General features: G+C 50.5%; 2 protein-coding genes across 2 annotated transcripts; both read right to left on the bottom strand.

The window, feature by feature from the left end:
• Positions 1-53: 53 nt before the first annotated feature.
• On the bottom strand, positions 54-4,497 carry LOC422147 (putative P2Y purinoceptor 10). The gene is made up of 2 exons (XM_025149826.3): positions 4,293-4,497; positions 54-1,924 (listed from the first exon to the last, which is right to left on the bottom strand). Exon 2 carries the CDS (start codon positions 1,872-1,874, stop codon positions 759-761), a length of 1,116 nt encoding a protein of 371 aa, XP_025005594.2. The 5' UTR covers positions 1,875-1,924; positions 4,293-4,497; the 3' UTR covers positions 54-758.
• Positions 4,498-7,216: 2,719 nt separating this feature from the next.
• P2RY10 (purinergic receptor P2Y10) lies at positions 7,217-14,610 on the bottom strand. The gene is made up of 2 exons (XM_420149.7): positions 14,557-14,610; positions 7,217-9,820 (listed from the first exon to the last, which is right to left on the bottom strand). The coding sequence occupies exon 2, from the start codon at positions 9,816-9,818 to the stop codon at positions 8,796-8,798; it is 1,023 nt and encodes a 340-aa protein (XP_420149.3). The 5' UTR covers positions 9,819-9,820; positions 14,557-14,610; the 3' UTR covers positions 7,217-8,795.
• Positions 14,611-21,727: the final 7,117 nt, after the last annotated feature.

Here is a 21,727-nt window from a genome sequence, read left to right as displayed (position 1 = left end):
CAAGGTTATTTGCAAGTGGCAGCCTTTAAAATAATACCCATGGTATGCAAAGATTTGTTGAGAACATTTTATTTCCCCCCGAGTTTGAAGTAAGTCCATAGGATGTGCTCGGGTGGGGTTTGTAAATGTCTCTTGGTCCCCAGCGAAGGCTGGGACCGTTTCTGGGTTATGAAGCAAAAATGAGGGGTTGCATAGCATCTGCATTGATGAGCAGAGGCTTGAGCAAAGTGCTGGGTAGCACAGGGCTCTAGTGATGGCAGGAAGAACAGCGCTGCCAGCCCCTCATCCTCCCACTGCAGCCCTGAGGTCCCGACTTGTCTGGGTTTTACCCAGATTATGGGTTTTCCTATTGGAGAGGTTTGATTTGCATGAGGCTCACTGAGTGTCCTGACCCCAGTGTGTGGACAGCCAGGCTGCAGCAGGAGGGCTTCTGTAGCTGATAAATAGGTAAAACACTGAAACAACAACGGCAGGGGAGGAAGGCCCTCACAGTCCAGCATGGGAGAAACACTGACATTGGTGGTGGCTGTGACACGAAGGAAAATGCTGTAAGGCAAACTGTCCCCAACAGCAGCATCAAACCTTCCTTGACCAGAATGTCCTCCCAGGTCTGATCCCTACACCTGTCACACATGAGGGTAATTCAACACGTACTAACACGTATTTGAAGACCAACACGTATTAATGTGCGCTTGGAGACGTAACACAATCTTCACTCAAGCAATGGGAATGCCAAGGTGGAGAGGAATGCCTCGTTTTCAAGAGATGGACTCCAAGAGGAGCTCGTCGGGCTGCATCGGGGGGATTTCCATGCTGTTTATCCTCCCAAAGAACTTGGGGAGGGACCAAAACTGAAACCTTGGCAGGTTTCTCCGCTTGGTGCGGATGTTGTGGCCGACATTGCTCATGGTGAGGCTGCGTCGGCTGCGGGCGAGGCGAGCCCATAGGGCAGCACAGCCATGCCGGAGCAGCTGGTCCTGGAACTCGGAGGTCATGAAGTAGTAGAGGACCGGATCCAGGCAGCAGTTGAGGCTGGCCAGGCAGAGGGAGATGGGATGGAAGCGGAGCGTGTTGCTGTGCACGGTGCAGTCCTTGATGATGTTCTCGATCACCATCATGAAGAAGGGGAAGTTGATGTGGTAGGGGGTGAAGCAGATGAAGAAGACGGCGGCACACATCAGCACCATCCTTAGTGCCTTCTGCTTCTCGCTGGTGCTCTGCAGCTGTGTCCCGCCCTCCTGAAGCGACTGCCGCATCTTCCAGGTGCACCACGCGATGATGCCAAAGGGGATGACGAACCCAAAGAGCTCCGCCACCGTCACCAGAGCGATGGAGGCTCCTGGCGTCAGCTGCTTGACGGCCAGGTCGGAGAAGCAGGTGGTGGTGCTGTTGGATAGGGCCGGGCTCCTGACAATGGGGAGAGGCAGGCAGGCAGCACCCACAAAGAGCCAGACTGCCGCGCTGAGCCCCACGTCGTAGCGACGCTTCCAGGCCGTGGCCTTGAAGGGATGAAGGAGGAAGAGGTACCGCTGGATGCTGATGCAGGTGAGAAAGCAGATGCTGGCGTACATGTTGAGGTACTTCAGGTAGAAGCACAGCTGGCAGAGGAAGGTCCCAAAGGGCCACGTGTGGTTTATGTAGTAATACATCCGCAGCGGCAGTGAGAGGACGTGTGCCAGGTCGGCCACGGCCAGGTTGATCATGAAGATGACAGCCTTGCTCTTCTTGCTGATGAAGCGGCACAGCACCCAGAGGGCAGCGCTGTTGGCCAGCAGGCCAGGGATGAAGATGATGGTGTAGGTGGCTGCGTACAGCGTGCTCTGGAAGGACATCTGGGGCTGGCTGCAGTTCCCCGAGGACACGTTGCTCTCCATCGCAACCCAGACTCTGCGCTCACCAGTGGGTTCAGGCGGACGGAGGCTTCCTGCAAGGAGCAAACACAGGTGGTGTATAATAACACTGTGATTCTATGGTTGGAAAAGACCACCGAGATCACTGAGCCCAAGCCTTGAACCCTCACTGCAATGCCCCCTAAACCACGTCCCCATGTACTGCCAAATGCCACACAGTGTTTCCCCACATTGAATAACGCACTTCAGGCCATGCTGACTCTGGGCATCCTCCGTGTTGCTCCTAGAAGATTTTATCTGCAAAACTACAGCTGAGTTTTGTGTCCCCCAGCCCAGTATCACAGTGACATTGCCTCGAGTGCCATATCATTATTTGCCATTGCGAATACCCGAGCACATCTTCATCTATCCAGGCTTTTTCTGGAACCACTTCTAATGCATGGAGCTTTCTGTCCAACTCTGATCAAACTGGTGCTCTCTGGTACACCTACAAGTGATTTCCATGAGGCTACAAATAAAGAAGGGCTATGAGTGGCCCTTTTTTTGTCTCAGCACAGAGGTTCAGTGCGAACCAGCAGCATGGCAAAAGGCAGCACCCACAAATGGTGCAGCAGGGCAGAGCAGTGGCTGGCCAGGGAGGTGCAGACAGATCCATCAGAGCTCTGGCTCCAGACTCAGAGCTGGGTTATAAGCTAATAGCTGGCCGAACGCACGCCAGCCCCTCTGCTGGTCCTGCTAACTCAATTTGTGTCCTCGTGTTGTGCTGTGCAGGCATCATGTTATGGCAACAGGAGTGGTGTTCCAGCAGCAGGACACGCAGGAAGATAAATGCATCTGTCTTCTAGTGAGTAGAGTTTCTTTCCATCCCTTTGCCTGTTTCTCCTCCCAGCACGGGAGTGTTAGCAGGCCATGCTGGGGGCTGGCGTACCTCTGTGTGCAGGAGGATGCTGTGGAGAGGATGCTCTATATATACACAGGATGCTCTCTCTGTACACGTATAAAGGATGATACAAATACACATAGGTAGTTCTCTACACATAGATAGGACACTACTTATACATAGGATGGTCTCTCCATAGAGGTTCAAGGGATGCTACATACGTATCCTATGTGTCAGAGGGGTTCTCCTGTCCCTGCAGCCCACATCCTAAGAGCCATGGCCACGGGGAGCCTCACTGCCTGCTTTCTCCATTTGTTGGCTTTGTTTGCAGCCCAGCAGTGCACGTTTCCTGGCTGGGCCATCACCTGGATGTGTAGTTTTGGTTTGACAGTGCTTACCGTTACACCAGGTGAGAGCAGGGGGAGCTCCCTGCAGTCAGCAGCACCGGATCCTGGCAGAGCTCATCCAGCACAGCTCCTCCTGACAGCACCAGGTTTTCATTCATTACAGAGCGGGGATGCTGCTGTGCTTTGGCAGGGTTTTGCCTGCAATCCCTTCATTTTTGGATGTTTCTTTTTCTTATTGCTATTGGTATAACAAGTAATGCCCTTTCCCCACACTGATTTACATGCAGATGGGGACTGGGGGGACTTGTATCTGTGGCAAAGCTGACATTTATCCAGCTGCAAGCCGAATGTCATGCCTGTCCTGCTGGGTTTACAGCTGGAAATGCAGAGGGGAGAGAGGGCAGAGCAGCTGTGAGCGCCAACTGCCTGCTTCATCAGGGCACTAAGGCAGCTATTACAGCACCATGGTGCTTTTTGGAGCATGTGAGCAGTGTCTTTTTCTGGACACGTACATGGCTGTTGGTATTGGAAATCGCCTGGTTGCTCTGAATCACTGCCTGCCCCACCCAGCTCTGCATTTCTGTGGTATGGATTTTAGTGCTCCCTGATCCACTTTCAAACTCATCCTTTCCATGGGTTTGTTGGGCAGACGGAGCCGTGCTGGAGTCTGGCTGCAGTGGAATGGGATGGGATCGGGCAGGATGAGGTGGGATGGATGGGAAGGAATGGGACAGAATGGCAGAGCTGCCACCCTCCAGTTCTGTTCAGTGCTGGGATGCTGGAGGGATAAGCAGCTGAGTGAAGAAAACATTAAGAAAAAGAGGAATCCCCACACTTTTGGCTTGAAGTGAGCTGCTGATTTCAAGTAGCAGAGGCTTTTTAGAACCTGTGTTTCAAGCAGTAGTTTTGTTTGTTTAATCCAAGCACTGATGGGAAATGAATAAATGGAGCCGGTCGGTTCTAGCAGCTCCTGCCCGTAACAAAGCTGAAGTTCTTTGCTGTAGGAGGCAATGCTTGCTGCAAGCTGCCTGCTGCTTGTGTGCACAGCGCTCTGCTCCCCCTCCCAACCAGCGACACAGAAATACGTGACCACAGTCACTGCCAGAATATAAAACCAAATATAAAGCAGAAAATCAAAACCTGCCGTGGTAGTGTTGCTCAGATCCACCACACCTCTATCTACGGGAGAAAAAGACACAGCAGCAACGGACTTACCTCCCCGCAGCTCCCATCCTGCACGGGGCTGGCATCCATGCTAGGCTGCAGGAGCAGCGAGCCCTCGGTTTTGCTTTGCGACGGCTCCTTGCAGCGCTCCCGGCTCCAGCGGCTCCCCTCCAAACTCCCACATGGTTTTGGAGCGCTGGAAGGAATCCTGCCGGCATCTGCAGCCCGGCACAGCGGCTGCAGAACAGGAAATCCTGGATTTCGTTTCCCTCCAGCACACAAAATGTGTTTGGTGAATGACGTGAAAACAGCTGGAAGGGCGGTGGTGTCACTGCGACCAATGCCGCGGGACGGAGCTTGGCGGAACTTTTCTTTCTGCTCCAAAGTTGCATGGTGTGAATGTGAGCTTTGGTCAGTCCACTTCTCCTTTTCCCTGCTTTCCTGTGCTCGTGAGAGCTGTTTCATATAGAAAGGAAAACCAAACGCTGGGTCAGTAGAAAGTTGCTGGGAGGCAGAGATTTCCTTGCATTCCCTTGGAATCCCTGTTAACTTCAGATGATGAACCCTACAGGCTGAAGCTTACAGGGTTTTGGAATTTATTTCTGCAATTATGTGATGGTTTAAGATGGAAATTTTCCCCAAACGGTACAACATTTTTACAAGAACGGAATGTCCACCATTCTCAATTTCTTTTCAGTTTCACATCCTTGACTTCCTTCTCCATATCTATATATATGTATCTACCTATACACATACATAACTTTTATTTCCTCTACTGCTGAGGAAGACCTTCTTCTTTCTCAGCTGCTGAGCACTGGCACACCTACACATCGCGTGACTTCTGAGCTGCCTCATTCTCAGTGCTGCATTTTTTGGCCCTGGGTTTGGTAAAGCTGAGGTGGATACTGCCACATTCCCTTTTGTCTTGTACTTAATGTGCAGTAGAAAATAAGGGCTCTTTGATGATCTTTGTAGGTCCTTTTTGACTATCCCATCCCACCCCACCCTACCCTACCCCATCCCATCCCATCCCATCCCATCCTACTCTACCCCACCCCATCCCCATCCCACACTATCCTACCCCATCCCATCCTATCCTAATCTGTTCTATATTTATTTTCTTTAAACAGTTCTGTGACCCTGCAAAATGAGCAGAAACATAACTGTGGAAGAGAGGCAGAAGAGGTAACACCAAATGCAGTGCAAGTCCCCAGCCCCATGGCTGGAACCAGCCCCGCAGAGTGGTTTGGAAGGTTCAAGAGCTGCTCATCATTCATCTTTTCTCCCCATTAATCATTTTCAGCAGCTGACGGCGATCCCTGGGAGAAACAACTGTGTGCAATTGTTTGCAAAGAGCTCAGATTTGTACAAGGGGGGTTGGATTGTGCCGGAGCATCTCTCTGCAGAGGTTAAAGGTTGATTCCAAAGCGACGTGATGTTTTACCAGGATATCCTGTGAGGATGTCCTCCTCCTGAGGCCAGGACATGCATCCAGCCTGCTCCCATCCACTTCAGCCCTATTTCTGGAGCTGTCTGCAGGGACAAGCTGATCACTGAGCTCCCCCTCATGCCCCTGCTGAGCCCTTCCCCACTGCTCAGCACTCCAGCAGGAGATGCAGGACATGCGTTCTGCACTCTGCACGTTTGTATTTTTAAAAGAAGAAGTCACGAAGGAACTCCTGAATAGCTGTGTGAGGCTTTATCTGAGCCTCCTGCGGAAGGTCAGCTCTGCGTTCAGGCTGGTATCCTGTGGGCAGGAGGCCAAGGGCAGATCACCCACACCTCTGTGAGTGCTCAGCACTGGGAAATGTCTGACAGGATGCACCTGAAGAATGTCAGACAAACAGCACTCGGAGGAGCTGCTCTCCTTTGCACAACACCATCAGCCCCATGCAGGGATTGGGCTGACCAGGCTGGCAGTGTGTGGTGCTGGGGCTGGGCTGGTCCCCATGGCACGTGGGTCTCCATGAGAGCAGTGGAAAGAAGATTGGAGTTGGTCATTGCCAATCTATTCAGATTAAGCTCTTGCATAAAGCACAAGTCAGGTATTTTTTAGTGGAAATGCACAAGTCATGTGCCCGGGGTCTATTGAATGGGATGAAGAGCTTTCATACCTTTGGGGCAGCTCCTGGTCCTCCTGCATCTACAGAGAACTGTGATTTTTCTCTGCAGAGAGCTGTCACCTCATGATGGGAAAGAAACCGAAGTTGAGGTACTCATAGAATCCTGCAGCTCAGCACCGGGGACCTGCAGGAAGGCAAGAAACCCCACAGGCTGTAACCCCACGGGCTGTAACCCCACTCCTGTTGCTGTGCAATAGGGGGGGACCCTTCCCCAAGCAGGAGAGGAACCTCTCAGCTCTGACATCAGTCAGCATGAGGAACCATTTGCTTGCCCTGCAAGAGACATATTTCTTTTGCTAATGGCACCAGCACAGGAGACAATCCAGGAGGAACAACGTGAAGTGGTGCTTCCTATGGACAAAATAATAAACACATTGTATGGCAATGGGAAATGGAGTGAATTGCAGGAAGTGGGGCTGGCACATCTGCAGCTCCAGATCCCCTCCTGGTGGGCAGCTGGGTCTGCTGGGGGCCTGTTCTGCTGCTGAGTGTTTGGCTCGGACTAAAACCTTGGGATTTCTTGTATGGGTTAGCAGAAGACAGGCTGTTGGTCTCTGATGTGCAACAGATCAGACAAGTTGGCTAAGTGGGGTCTGAGGAAGCTCAGAGATGAGAAAGGCAGGGGGTTGGGGTGACAGCAGGAGGTGAGGCGCTGGGGATGCCCTCAGGGGGATGGGAACATTATTGCTTCTGGAGGTCCATCCCACACCTTTCCATAGACTGGACAGGAATCTTAAAGAACAAGAAAAGTCAGCAGCAACCAATGTACTTCATAATGACCTCTGATCCACATGAAGGAGGAGCTGATTCCATTCTGTCCTGCAGGTGCAAGGGACCACTAGGAAACTCAGCTTACACTTGCAAAAATGCATTTATTTCTGAAGCATCAGTTTTTGGAAAGAACAGCGTAGGATGAGCTACACACTCGCCATAACAGTGTCTTCAACTTGTTCTCACTTGATAAACAGAGAATTGTAAACACAGCAAACAGCTCCCAGTTCTCACTACAAAGCTATAGAAGCTGCAGTAACACCACGTGAATGCTACTCTGTTTGGATGAGCATCTTTTGCCATCCTCACTTATCTGCTTGTAAAAGTTCATAATACTGTTGTTCATACTCATCCTCTCACCAACGAGAGAACTATGGCAGCTAATTGGGTTCAATCAACAGCTGGTCCCTGCTTTTGAGAAGAGCTCCAGTGTAATGGTTTTCCAAACCTGGCTGTTGAATTGCCCCCACTTTGTTGTAAAACAGTCAAGTAAAATCTGTAATATGCAGAAAAATGTTGGGTAAGTGAAAAAGTAATTAAGAGGAATTGTGTGTTTAAAATATACCCAGCAAGTGTTTCTGGTATTGTGTCTGCTTTGTAGCAACATGTGAGATGGAGCCACTGAATGCATTTGTTTTGGAAAGACACGGGTATCAGAGGGAATAAATCAGTGCTTCTGTTCAGCAAGAGTCCTCAGTTATCATGGGGAAACCATTGTTACATACATTGGCAGAATTTGGCCTAGGAGATGTCACATTTTAGGGAAACCAGAGAGGGAAGGGCACCTTTCTTCTCCAGTGGATGTGCCCCTGAACCCCTAAAGAAGGACCTCACAGTGTGGTCCCAGCACTAGGCTGAAGGAGCCGTGCACATATGGGGATGAGGACCTGCGTGGTGCCATGGGAGTCACCCAACCCAGCAGCACTGATGCTGGGCCCCCACTGATGGCAGTGCTGTTCCTTGGGGTGTGAAGGGGACATGGAGCGAGGAAAGGTCCCTCTGTGCAGAACCTGAACAACCTCACAGCGCTGGCTGCAGGGTAAGGCATAGGATGCATCCACAGGTAAGAAGCATGCATGGAGCTGGGTGAGAAGAAGGTGATGATGAAAAGAGCAGAAAGGAATGAAGCAGTGGTAAGTGTGATGACCAGAGCAATGCTCTGAGAGCTGGGCAGGCAGCAGCGAGCTGGTGCTCCATGCTGGAGCAAGCTCACACATCTGTGTCCCTGAGCATGGACAGCGAAACTGCTGCTTGCTATTCCTGGCCACTTCCATGGTCTCGCATGCATGGTGTGCAGTGAAAGCACTTCAGCAGATGCCAGTGTATGGACGAATAATCATCTTTGGCTTGAACAAAGAGCCCCTGGAGTTGGAGAAATGGGAAGAAAAGCTCCTAGGATGTTTCCACCATTTCCCATCAAAGGCTTTGGGGATTTTCCAGTCCCACTGGGTCAGGAGTGGGCATCACAGCGGTAGGTGCAGTCAGTGTCTGCTGGGTCACTCCAACACGTTGATCATAAAGTTTTATCTTGTGTGTATTGAAAGATTTCCACTGCTACAAAACTCCCCTGAACAATCGAGGTGTCTTCAGCAATGGAGTTGGTAGTTGAATGGTCCTGGATTTCAGATGAAAGATCTTAACTCTCTTAGCTGGCTTTATTTCATTCCTTGACTGATGACGCACTCTCTTTGCTCATGAGCCGACTCCTGATGGCCATGCTGCTGTGTCTGGAGATCTGGTCCTGAAACTCTGAGGTCATAAAGAAATAGAGGATCGGATCCAAGCAGCAGTCCAGACTTGCAAGAGTTAAGCAGAAGGGCTGAGTGTGCAGCGTGATCCTGCGCAGGAGGCAATCCGTAATGACGTTCTCTTTCACCATCATGTAGAAGAAGAAATTGATGTGATACGGTGCAAAGCACACAAAGAACACGATGGCACAGGTGGATACCATCCTCGAAGCTTTCCGCCCTTCGCTGTTGTTTTGCAGCGGTATCCGGAAGCCCCGAAGGGAGATCTTTGTTTTCCAGGTGCAGAACACGATAACGATGAGGGGCCCAATGAAGCCAAAGAGCTCCGCAGTGGCCGTCATCGCCACGGTGGCCACTTTGCTCTCGATCTGCCTCACCTCCAGGTCTGCAAAGCAGGTTTTGGAGTTGTTCTGCAGGCGGAAGCCGCGCATGATGGGGAACGGGGAGCACGCAGCGCCCACAAAGAGCCAGACGGCCGCGCTGATGGCGATGTCGTAGCGACGCTTCCAGTTCTTGGCCTTGAAGGGCTGGTATAGGAAGAAGTACCGCTGGATGCTGATGCAGGTGAGGAAGCAGATGCTGGCGTACATGTTGAGGTACTTCAGGTAGAAGCACAGCAAACAGAGGAATCTCCCAAAAGGCCACGTGCGGTTGATGTAATAGTAAATCCGCAGCGGCAGCGACAGGACGTGCGCCAGGTCAGCCACGGCCAGGTTGATCATGAAGATGATGGCTTTGTTCTTCTTGCTGATGAAGCGGCACAGCACCCAGAGGGCAGCGCTGTTGGCCAGAAGGCCGGGGATGAAGATGATGGTGTAGGTGGCTGCGTACAGCGTGGATTTGTACGTTACGTTGGGATCAGAGCAAGTCCAGTTGCTGTGCATCATGATGGGACTGCTGGGAGCATTTGGCACAGGAGGGGGAGTGCGGGTCATTCCTGGGGAGAGCAAAAGCAGTGTTTGTAAAGGCAAAGGCACTACAAGAGTTGTCAGTATTCACGTTTCCTATCTGACAACACTGAGGCTTAGAATGTCCCCTGTGTAGAACATGCTGCTACCTTCTTCAAAACTGTCTCCTGTTATTCCTGCAGAGGAGATAGGGCTGCTACCACAGCATCAGTCCCCTTGCTGTGCTTTCCAGTTTCCATAAGCATGGGAGAAAATGTGCCACACTGCTCATGAAAGAGCAGGAGGAGCTTCCCATCCTGGCAGCTCTAACCCATCTGTGACGTGGTTTCCAACAAGGAATACACAGAAGGGAGGTGTGTGTATGGTAACTGTTGATTCCTGGCCTGAATCACTGATTGAGCACCTGGGGAAAAGACGTGGTCAGCCCTGAGAGCACAGGTGAAGGCAATTCACCTGTGCAACCAGAAGGGGTGGAGCCTGGCTGCACCTCTCTTAGCCCTCATTTAAGGGCTGACTGTGACTGGGGAAGGGTCACTGGTTGGAGTTCCCTCTTGTCTGGAGTTTTTCCTGTGAGGCTTGATCTTCAGAGACAGGTGAGCACTTTCTCTTTGTAACACCTTTCTATTGCACAGGTTTCATTGTTATTGCATCTCCTGTAATGCCGTTCCATTGCCTTGACCTTTCTGGTTCTTACAGTGTGCCATAGCCTGACTTCTGCAAGCAAGCAGCCATGTGGCCCAGTGACCAAAATGTGGATGCCAACAGCTGGATCATACCTGTGGATCCGTTACAGGAGTTTGGTTTTATGGGGTATTTCCCCATAGGGTTCTAATTCTTAGTATAGTGATTCCCTTCTGTGTCTAATGCGATGGTTAACATTGAATGTTGGCTTCCTGTTTCATATGGCACTGCAGGCACTGCTTCTGACTCATTTCCTGGCAGTAAAACTTGCCCGGGGCATTTGCCAGAAAAAGAAGCGTCTCTGTAGGTAGATATTAGTAACTCATCCCCTGTTACTACGGGTTCTTTTCTCTGTACTGTAAACAAAAAGAGATTAGAACTCTCAAATGACGAAGAGCACAAATAGTATTGGTTTTCTTCACTTTGTTAACTGGGGCTGCAGGTGGCCCCAGTGCTGGGCCAACAAGTGTCTGCACCTACAGGCTTTATTAACAGGAGCTGCTGAGAACTCTGCTTCTCTTCTTAACTTCTTTTTTCATTATCTCATGGTTTGCACAACGCAGGGTTATCTCCTGCCACGTGCTCAGCATTAGCAACTGGGCTACATCCTTCAGCTGCATCAAACTACAAAGAATTGCTGTAGCTGGGGGACACTGCCCAACCCCTCCTTCCCTGGGACAGCCCAATAACACCGAGATGTCCCAGGCTGGGTCCATCTGCAGCCCCAGCTGGACACGTGCTGCTCTCTCATCACTTTCCAGGTGAGCTCCCACTTTGCCAAGAAACCATTAAGCATCATTGTCAGAGTTATTAGCTGCCTGCATGCCAAGGTCAGGCTGACTGCCCCGTGCTCCGACAAAACACAGTGCCAGATGGCCACTGACACCACCGAGGACTGGGTGCATTTGCAAAACGTTCCATTTTGAGAACACGCTGCTATTCAAATGCTGGCCAACGGTCCTCTGATGTTCAGTGGGGCTGAGGTCAGATGAGTCACAGCAGTCGGTTTGCATGTCGGGGATCCAAGATACGGTTAGGCTTATTTACATTTCATGTGACAGCTCAGGACTAGGCTGCAACAGCAGCTTTCAGAGTAATCGGGCTTGGGCTGCTGACTCAAAGTGACCACCAAACAGAGATATTTAGGGTAAATGTATGTGTCTGGGATGTATATCCGCTGTAATGTGAGGATGATGCACACACTTGGTCTCACATCTCAGCCTTCATGCTCTGATGGCAGCAAGCTGTGCCCAGGCACCAGCGAGCTACAGCAGCCTGAGCCCATGGCAGTGCCCCTGGTATGGAGATATTCCCCTTTCCTGGCTTTGTCCTAATCTGCTAATTGTCCACAAGGTGTCAGAGTTAATCAAAACTTCTCCTCTTTGCCCAGTTGAAGGCAGTTTTCTAAGCCCATAGGGACAGATGGAGGGGCTGGGGCTGTCCCAGCAGTGGGGCAGAGGCAGTGGTGTGGCCACCTTCTCATGACTTTGTGTTGCTATCTTTCAGGGTGATCCCAAAAAGAACTCCTGTGCTGCTGATATTAGGGGAAAAAAAAAAATGCTCTGGGGATTGGTCCTCCTATCCCTGGTGTTTACATGGAGGCAGTGGGGGTTGAGAACTTCAGCTTTCAGGGCCCACAGGCTGCAGAACCTGCTCTATGGAAGGGCAGAAGGTGTCCCAGCCCCATTACCTGAGCAAATGTAAGGTTCTGACTGGTGAGCAGGGGGTGCATGGGGCAGCACTGGGGTTATGGGGTGAGGGACAGCCTCTCCTCTGCTTCAACTAGCCTCGGGGCTGGGCATATCCAACAGCATGGACTGAGTAGGATGACCCGGATGGGTGCTGCAGTAGCATTAACACCATCCATGTGCATATGGGTTGCTGCTTGTTGGCACATGGTGCATGCTGAGCATGGAGACTTCACTACGAAGTCATAGAGACCTAATGACATTAATCCATCCCTTTAACTAAATTGTACAGGGGGCAATTTAGAAGTGGCTGTGAGTGATTAACCTGATCTCAGGGCTCTTGGGAAAGGAAAGGAACTTTCCTGCTCCCTAACTCAAATGCAGCCCTCTTTTCCTTGATGTGGAAGCCTGTCCTTAGGCTTTGCCAGGAGACACATCAAGTAAGAGTAGACTTTCTATGGCAATTCCTGTGGGATCTGGTCTGCAGAGCCTGTGTTTCTGAAGCTGTTGCAGCAAGGAAAGAACAAAGCATGCGTAGAATTACTTGTAGCAGGACAATCTGGAAACAACGTGGCATTTCAAGGTAAAAGTGGCTGCATTGCCCCCTTCCTCCCATTAGCTCAGTCTGGGGGTAACTCCCTCCATCCCCCTCACCTTCCTCCCTGAGGACAAACACATGCACACAGATGCCCCTGCCGGTCTGTAATCAGACTTCCTATCTGCAAAGCTGCTCAGACAGCGTTTGCTACGCGATGTATCACTGTGAAGGCTGAAGTCCTTGAGCTGATTTTATCAGCACTCGTCTCCATGTGTCACGTCAAAGTGCTTTCTGTTGTTCCCTCACACCACACTGTGGTGACACGGCTCCTAATATGCAGCTTAAAGATAAAACAACAAAAATTGGTAGTAGGTCTATGCAGTGCTATCCACTGCTTTGTATGCTTCCCTGAGAGTCTGTATTCCTGAGGCTGTTGCAGCAGGGAAAGAATGAAGCATGCACGTAATTACTCATAGCAGGACAATTTGGAAGCACAACATGGCACTTCCAGGAAAAAGAGGTTCATCTCACTGCAGCATGGTGACCTGCTGCTGCCTGCCTGCAGCAGGTTGATCTGATTACAGCACAAATGTCTGTCCTCGTTTCAGGGCTGTGAGAACCTTGCACTTTTGCACCCATGCTTCAGTCTGAAACCTCCGTACTCAGAAGTGGAAAGTCCTACAGTTAGAGGTACTTTTTTTTTCTATTTTTCTTCCACAAAGAAAAGAGGAGTGGATCTGGGCTGTTGGATGGGCTGTGAAGACTTTGGTTTGCATTCTGCTCTCATTCCTACTCCCACAGCTGGCTTGGGCAGCACGGCCCCAGAGCACAGCACTGCAGTGCCATTCCCAGTGCTGGAGGTGTGGGCACAGCAGTGGGTCCCACCACCCACACCAGGGCAGAGCTGAGAGCTGGAACCCTGCCTGGAGCAGCCCTCTCCTTCTGCGTCGCTCTCTGCCCCAGTGCTGCTGTCCTCCCTGACACTGGTCTGCGGCAAGCCCAGTTTGACACTGATCCACCCTCAGTACTTTGATTTCCTTTTTCCTTTTAATTTGCTTTAAAAAGCTTCAGATTTAGGGTCCACCCAATGCGGATCTCTGCCAAACTGCCCCTTGGCTGTGCTGCTGAGCTTCTCCTGAGCACAGGTGAATGCTATCCCGTTGCTCCTCTGACAAAATGTGGCTTAAAAGCAGCAGTGAATGAAGTTAACTAAGTTTTAGCCAGCAACTGCAGTTGAAACTTGTAATTTCAGCTCTGAGCCTCAGCACTCTTGAGGACAAAGCCACATCCAAGCAGCCCTCTTGCATGTCACGTTGTGTCCCCTGCCTCTGGCAGTGATGTCCTGCCATTGATTCAGGCAAAGGGCAGCATGGATGCCACAAGGGCAGCATGGATGCCGCAAGGCAGTGTGAGATTATTATTCCTTCAGTGGCAGTATAAATTGGTGTTAGGAAAAAAAAAAAAAAATAAAAGGAAACCCAAACAGATCTGCAATAGTTCCCCTTATCGCAAAGTGTCATTTTAAAGTGAAAGATATTCTTGGAGAAATCAGGCAAAGGAAGGAATCTGGGCCCAGCAGTGATCCTGAGGAGCAGCAGGAGCTGCCCACGCTAAACCTTTGCCTGCTGTGGGGACAGCAATTTCATGCAGCTGCTATTGTGCCTCCTGCATGCACTCACGCAGAGGATTGGAGCACCCGGAGGGCTGCTGTGCTGAGAACCAGAGCTTCCCAAGCCCCCTTCCTGCAAGAGCTGAGCGCAGGGAAAAAGCCAGGGAGGGCAATGCCTGCTTAGGAGACCCTAAAAGCTTCTTAATGCTTGTTCTAGATCACCAAGAGAGAGCATAAAAGCAGCCTTACCTCGTCAGGCAGCAACCCAGCCGGCGCAGTGCTGCAGGCAGGAGGAAGTGCGCCGGCTTGCAGCACCACACCAGCCTTGTTTACACCAGCGTGGCAACCTGCGTGACATCACAGCCCGCCAAAGGTGCTGCTTTGATGCGTCCCTGTGGTGTGAGGCTTTGCTTTGAGGGACTCAACTGCTGGGTTCCCAGCCCTCCTGAGCTGAGTCCTGGATGGGTGTATGCAGTTATGTCCCAAAATGGGGTTCATGTGCTCTCATCTTTGGGCTTTTAGCTCTAGGGTGGCTTGGATCCTTATGATGCTGCAGAATATCCCGAGCAGAGCAGCCCTGCCACTGTGCCTCCCCTCCAAGCACAGCACTGAGCTGACCATGGACGTGACCCCAAAGTTCCTGCAATCAGCTCTGCTCTCATCTCCCAACCAAGGGGGTCAGTCACAGCCCGTGGCTGCTCCATCTCACCCGCTCCTGTTCCCAGCAGAGCCCAACTTCCCAATAGCTTTTCATAGAGCTCATCTGAGCCTTGCTTGGCGTTTCTCTTGCTCTTAATAAGCAGACTGCTCAGACTAGATGTACTGAAGCTGCTTCCAGCAATGTTGAGTGGTTGCACTACTTAAAGTGTTTCCAACAGTGGGGTGAAATCTCACCTCACCTTTATTCTGGGGGCTAAATGGGGCTCAGCCCTCCAGTTCTCCAATCCACTGAGTTTTAATAGTGTGCAGGGGAACGCTGCTGTGCCCATGCCCTGATGGGGAACAGTGGGCATCAAAGGATGGAGAACTAATGGCTCTAATTCAGGCAATTATGGCCCACAGTGAACACGCCTTAAAATGCCCCGCTGTGCTTTATGGGCTGCTCTGCTTCCATGAATTGTCAAAGGAGCTTGCTAGAAGTTGGGAGACTATCACATGTTTATTTTAAAATCATTTACAGGGGTTTGATGAAAAGCAATATTGAGCTGTTGGCCAATACTGCAGCGTTTATCAGTGCATCCTGTTTAGCTGGTCTGTAAGCTGTTCGTAGCAGCTGGAATTCATCCAGTCGCAGTCGTCTGTCCCGTGCGGGTGCTGCTCAGTGCTGCAGCTCAGCAAGGCAGAGCCTGACTGGGGAAAGGACCTCAGGAGAAATGATGGACCTGAGCAACATTTGGGAAGCAAACCTTGTCCCCCAGCAGGTGGGATATCTGCATGAGCCTCCATCTGCAGCCCTTTCAGCCTCACGCAGCACATAGACCTGATCGATTGGAGCCAAAGCCATGCTCTTTGGGCTAAGGAGAGCTGGAGTTGACCAGAGCCATACTTGCACATGTTGGTACATGAAACATGTTGCCCAGCTCAAAAAGTGAGCTCTAACAAAAGGAAAAATTGTAGAAGGGCACTGCTATGTATGAACAGCTCTGCCTGCACAACAGGCTTAGAACAGCTCAGCAATGTGCACACAGATGGTTCCGTGTTTAGTGCAGGTGGCTGTACATGAAGCACAGCAACAACACGGCAGTTCTAACAGCACCAGCCATGGCACCTGCGGAACTGCTCTGCTGAAGTTCTTCACGCCGAAGCTGACCCAGCTGCAAAACGGGGCTGGCACTCAGCTGTCTGAAACAAAAGGATGTTTGTTGTCTGGGTTTTTGTAAGAGCTGGCTGAAGTAATGCAGCCAAAACCCTCTTGGGTGATCACTCTGATTCTGTTCTACCACTCCTATGGGAGCTCAGTGCTGGGGCAGGGCAGCAGTGTGAGCCTGGATGATAGAGATCTTGCTTGCCTGTGCTGTGTGTCAGTTTCCTATGTACGTTATCACACAGGCAGGGAGTGAGGAAGAGGGTTTTTGCTGATAAAGCCAAATTTACTCTAGGGATTTTGTAGACAGTTATGCTGGTTACAGAGGTGTTTTCCCCATAGATTTGCCCTAATTATATAGGTAACACTTCAGTTTGCATAGCTTGCTGGAAATTGCTCCTGCTCTCGGTTTGGCTCACCAGAAACATTTGCTACCAGGATGACCTGTAGGAAAGGAGAGCTGTGCTGCTGCAAACACCACGAGCAATAGCACTGTGGGAGTTGGGACCCAGGGCAGCACACACACACAGTGCATGGGGCTCTGCAGCACTGCTCACCTCGCTGTCCTCTGCCCCAGCAGTGAGAGGAGCCCTGGGCTCTGTGCAGCCACCAGTGCTGCCTGGGGCTGGGAAGCTGTGGGGCTTAATTATTATCATTACTATAATATTAATATTATATTTGTTATTCGATGTGTTATATAAAAATTATATATAAGGCTTTTAATATCTATATATTACATGTGATATGTGCAGCACGTAGCAGGAAACATGTATGTTATTATCACGTTGTCATATTTACGCATGCATCACCCTTACATGTTATAATCATTTATTTATAGGAGTGCAACCAGGAAGCGAAAAGCAGATGTGGACGAGGAGGGACGTGAATGCAATATTTATTCTGAACCCCTCTCCATCAGATAACAGAAAGAGGAACGCTGACAAGCATTTCAAAATGCGCTGCTTCCAGCAACGCCCCCCCCCCCCCTCCCATGATAGGAATCATTTCTGCCTTGAGGGGCCACTGTTAAAACAGTCAGAAGTATTTTCATGGCAATTGAAAGATCACCACTCGTCGTTGGCTCTTTTGCTGTTACAGAGCCCAAACTGCAGAGCATCGTTCAATCACACAGTCGATAATTTCGTGTAAGTTCATATGACGTGTTTGGATGGTAACAAAAACACTCCTTTCTGACCCCCCAAAACAGAAGGGAAATCTTAGAGTGTTTCGGAGCTGCAAAGCCTTGGCAGCTCACCCCAGGTTTTGTGCATCCCAGCTGAGCCCCTGCACACTCAGAACCAGGTGACACTGGGATTTTCCCCCAAGAAAATGCTGCTGCCAATGCAGCCACAGGCAGTCAGCCACTGGAGTGGCAGTTTTCTTATTTTTGCTCTTTGCTTCTGAAGTTCTCTTCTTCCAGCAGAAACGAGGAAGGAGGAAATGTGTCTCACACTGCAGCGCTCCACGGCCTCTGAGGAGCATTTTCCATTCCACTAAAAATAGGTTTGTCCATCGCCTGGGCTGAAACTTCCTTGCAGTCCTTCTCAGTTCCAAATCCCCCATCTCGGTACCTCTGGCTTTTTGGAGTGGATGAAAGAAAAGGAGGGAGGGACCAAGAAGGAATGCTTGCTTATTTGTCACAGCACGATGGTTTTAATTGCTTTGCCTGCTTTGTCCAAGAGGATTGCAGAAGTTCTGCTTCTAAGAGTGTCCTTGTAGCTGTAAGTAACCCGTGCTCCATAGCAATTCCAGCACTCCTGCATGTGTTTCCTTACCTGCCCACATCCTGAGTGCATCCCAGTGTGCCTTTGGGAGCACTGTGCTCACTGCCAGCAGTGCTCCTGCAGAGCCCAACTCAGCGTAAATGTCACAGGAATGGAGAGCTGTGTGTGCGGGTTCAGCTCTTGATGCGCTGCTGCAAGGAATGGAATCATAGAATCACCAAAGCTGGGAAAGACCTACAGGCTCATCCAGTCCAAGGAGATTTTTCCCACCTCCCAGTACCAGATCATCGTATCAAAGGAACCAAATCAGCTCTGAAGCAACCACCTGCCAGCCATGGCAACTCGTACATGTTGATGACTAACCACCTACTATTGGCAAGCCAATTAGAAGAAGAGTGCTAATGAAAGCCACGATCCTGGCATGCAGCTGTATGCCCTCAGGTTGTTGCCATTGAGATCCTACATGAATACAGTAGCTGGCTTTCAGAAAATGAGGCTTTCAACCTGTGCTGGACCACTGGGGCATCTCCCTGCCCACAGCTCACGCTGCTGCTCGAGGCAGCAGGTTTGGTAACTGTGAAGAGCCTGGTTCTGCTGTGGAAACTTCATGAAACCAGTGTGGGAAGTTCCATGGCTCTGAGTTCAGGTATTTGCATCTTTGCATTGCTTCCTCTCAGCAAAACAGGCCAGAGGAGTTCCCACCCATTATGTGATGCTGCCTCCAGGCACTGGAGCACACAGCATGCTTTTGGCATGCACAGAAAGGCAGAGGAGTGGGCACTGAGAAGGCTGGAAGGAAAACAACGATGCTTCAGCAGCCTCTGGTGTGCCGATGTCCTGAATGCTGTCTGCAATGCTGTGGGCTGTGAAGTGAAAAGCAAGCTTTGTGTGAACTGGAAGACAAAAACAGTGCATTAATTCCACGGGGGATTCCTGAGGCTGGAAAATACCCTCCCAGCAGCTATGAGCCCCTCCACTCCTGTCCTTCATTGTCCTTCCCCTTTTGCTTCAGCTGGGCAGACAGCAGCAAAGGTTTCAGCAGAGAACTTGAATAGATTGAAAAACAGGAATCGGTTGACAAGACTGAGGTCAGACTGCTAACATCCACAAATGAGGTCTGTAAGAAAATCAAACCATGGGACAGCAAAAGTCAAAGCAAATCAACTAAAGTGACGTATTGAAGTACTGGAAGAGGCACGGCACTGATGCTGATTCCCTGCAAGATCCGCTCCTACATCCTGCCCTAAACCAAAGCCACCTGCAGCTGAAAGAGGATGAAATCCTTCATAACATCACTGGTTGTCCTTCAGAGTCATATTCAGGTGTGTAGCCAATGAGCTGTGGCCCAAGGAGCCACTGATGGTGCTGGTGACCCACAGGGCCAAGAGGAATCCAGGCTGGAAAGCACTACCCAAGGCCCAGGCACGAAAGGGGTTGATGGGAATGCAGGGGGAGATACAGCTACATGAAGAGGGGGCAGTAAAACTGCAATGGAAACACTTTGTGGGACCACACTGTATTACAATTAGGTTATTTCCCAAGGGAGATCTGCATCACAGCCATTGTGCAGAGCTGCCACCATTCTGGTAGGCTCACGCAGTTCAAGTCTGGTCAGGGGATATATAAGACAAACAAAGTTCCTTACAGACATGAACACCCACCTAGGCACGTGCCTAGCTATCAGGATGTAAACCTCTTCAGAGAAAATAAACAAGTTTGATGTCATCAGCAACTACCACAAAGCCATCGACAGCAGAAGTCATGCTCCAGCTCTGCCTGGGGGAGCTGCTGGCTGGTAGAGGGCTCCTGGCACTCTTCTTTTGCTTATGAAGAACCTGGGTAAGCTGTCATTCTTGCAGTGTGTAACAAGTTGCCGAACTGCCTCACTGCTTGGACTCCACCAAAGCTGAGTGTTGCTGGTTACCAGTGCCAAAGCTGCTCCTTCCTGTGGGTATGGAGGGGTCCATCTGAAGTCCTGCAGAACAGCGAGCTCCAGGCAAACAGGCAGAGGAGATCTGGGGAGGGGCTTGGAAAGGAGCTGTGGCATCCCACAAGGAGATGGATTTGGGCTTCTGAAATCAGTAGGAGGCAGCAGAGCAGGAGCCAAAGGAAAGCATGTCGGGGCTGGGGCTGCTTCCCAGCCTGGCGAGTGCTGTCCTTCACTCACATCTCACGGGGACTGTTAGCTCCATCTGTGTGCTGGAAGCAATGAGTAAGCCTGTACGGTTGTGGGCAGATGCGTTTGGACAGAGGAGTCAAGATTTCCTTGGCAATGGCGGTGTATTGGCCCTGTTGATTTGTTTCAGTCACGACTTCTCTTTATGATATTTTCTCCAGTATCTCTGTATTTAGGTCATCTCCTTCTCCCCCCACCCCTATTTTCTTGCTTACATTTGTCTTTCACTCACCAGACGCAGTTCTTCTGTGACAATGAAGAGGAAATACAGCACGATGTCTTAATTACATCCGCAGCTTTCTGCAGTTGTGCCATGTTTAAAGCGAACAAAGAGCACCCTTCAAGCTCTGGGCTGACACGACTCAGCTACATCTGTCTTCCTTTCTTTTTATCACTGTTTGCTACTTTTAACTTTCTCCCTCCTTTTTTGTTTTAACTTTCTACCCATACCGTGGATTATATCCAACCACCAATTCCCTGCAGTGTGCTGCTGAAGCTGGCTTATTGGCTGCCCTAAAGGGTTGGAGTCCAAGTCCCTGCTTTTCAGCATAATTGATTACACATAGGACTAATGAGCAGGGAGAAGGAAACATTTGTTTCCTTTGAGCCACTCTAAGTTCATTTTCCTTTCTGCCATGCGCAGAGGAAACCTGCACTGTGCCTGACCCACTGCCTCGATTCCTGCCTGCTCACTGGGGCTGATGCAGAGCTCTAGCTGTCAGCACGCAGTGCAAACACTGCACACAGTTCCTAGGGCTGCTTAATTCTTGCACAGAAATCGGCTCAGCTCGAAGCGCATCCGAGCTGTGTGTGCAAACATTAAGGGCATTAATGACAAACACCTCTTGCAGATGACTTCCCACGCACGCTGTGCACGTTCAGCTAACGCTAAGGAGCCAGATCACACCATTCTGCACCCCCTGAGGAGCCAAGCATCCCACACGCTTTCACCTGTCTTATAAAGTTCAGGTTCTGTTGGTTTCAAATGAAGACCTTTAAGAATATTTGGGAGATTTGGCAGAAAACCTTGGAGATCATAGAATCACAGAGTCGTGGAATGGCCTGGGTTGAAAAGGGCCACAATGATCATCCTGTTTCAACCCTCCTGCCACAGGCAGGGTCACCAACCACCAGACCAGGCTGCCCAGAGCCACATCCAGCCTGCAGTTTGGGATAATGCCTTTTCATCTGAACCTGTCAGGTGGGCTCCATGTGTAGGATATCCCAAGGATTAGTAAAAGAGAGAAAGCATTCAGAAAGCCAGGCTGAGGGCACGCTCTCTTGTTTCTCCTCTGCCCTGAACTCAGTGGGAGATGCCTTTTGGTCACAGGGCACTGCATAGAGCCCCATAATTCCAAGCAGCACAGCAGCCCTCCTGCCCACTGGGCAGCAATGCAGAGCAAACAGCAACATGCTGTGGGCTCCGGCTGCGAACCAGCAGAGTGCTTTGCATGCAGCTGTTGCCATTTCTCCTTTCAGGCCGGGCTATCAGGCTGTGTCTGGCTGTGGGTCTTGGTTTGCTCGTCTGCTTGGCTTGCTGAGCTGTATTGAAGCCCCTTGGGGTGTGCTTTTCTGTTTGCTCTTTGTGAGCAGAACGTGGACATTTCCCAGACCTGCAGGCAGTTCTCAGGTTCCTCTTCCATGCCGACGTCACCTCCATCCCTACTTCTCAACATCTCTGCACAGAGATAAAAACACATTTCGCCACCGTAGATG

Source organism: Gallus gallus, chromosome 4 (genome assembly GCF_016699485.2).
Source record: "Gallus gallus isolate bGalGal1 chromosome 4, bGalGal1.mat.broiler.GRCg7b, whole genome shotgun sequence".
NCBI lineage: Eukaryota > Metazoa > Chordata > Aves > Galliformes > Phasianidae > Gallus > Gallus gallus.
This window is presented reverse-complemented; position numbering and strand designations above follow the sequence as displayed.

Coding starts and splice junctions, on each gene's coding strand:
- LOC422147 (XM_025149826.3), bottom strand. CDS start 1,874: ATGGAGAGCAACGTGTCCTCGGGGAACTGCAGCCAGCCCCAGATGTCC.
- P2RY10 (XM_420149.7), bottom strand. CDS start 9,818: ATGACCCGCACTCCCCCTCCTGTGCCAAATGCTCCCAGCAGTCCCATC.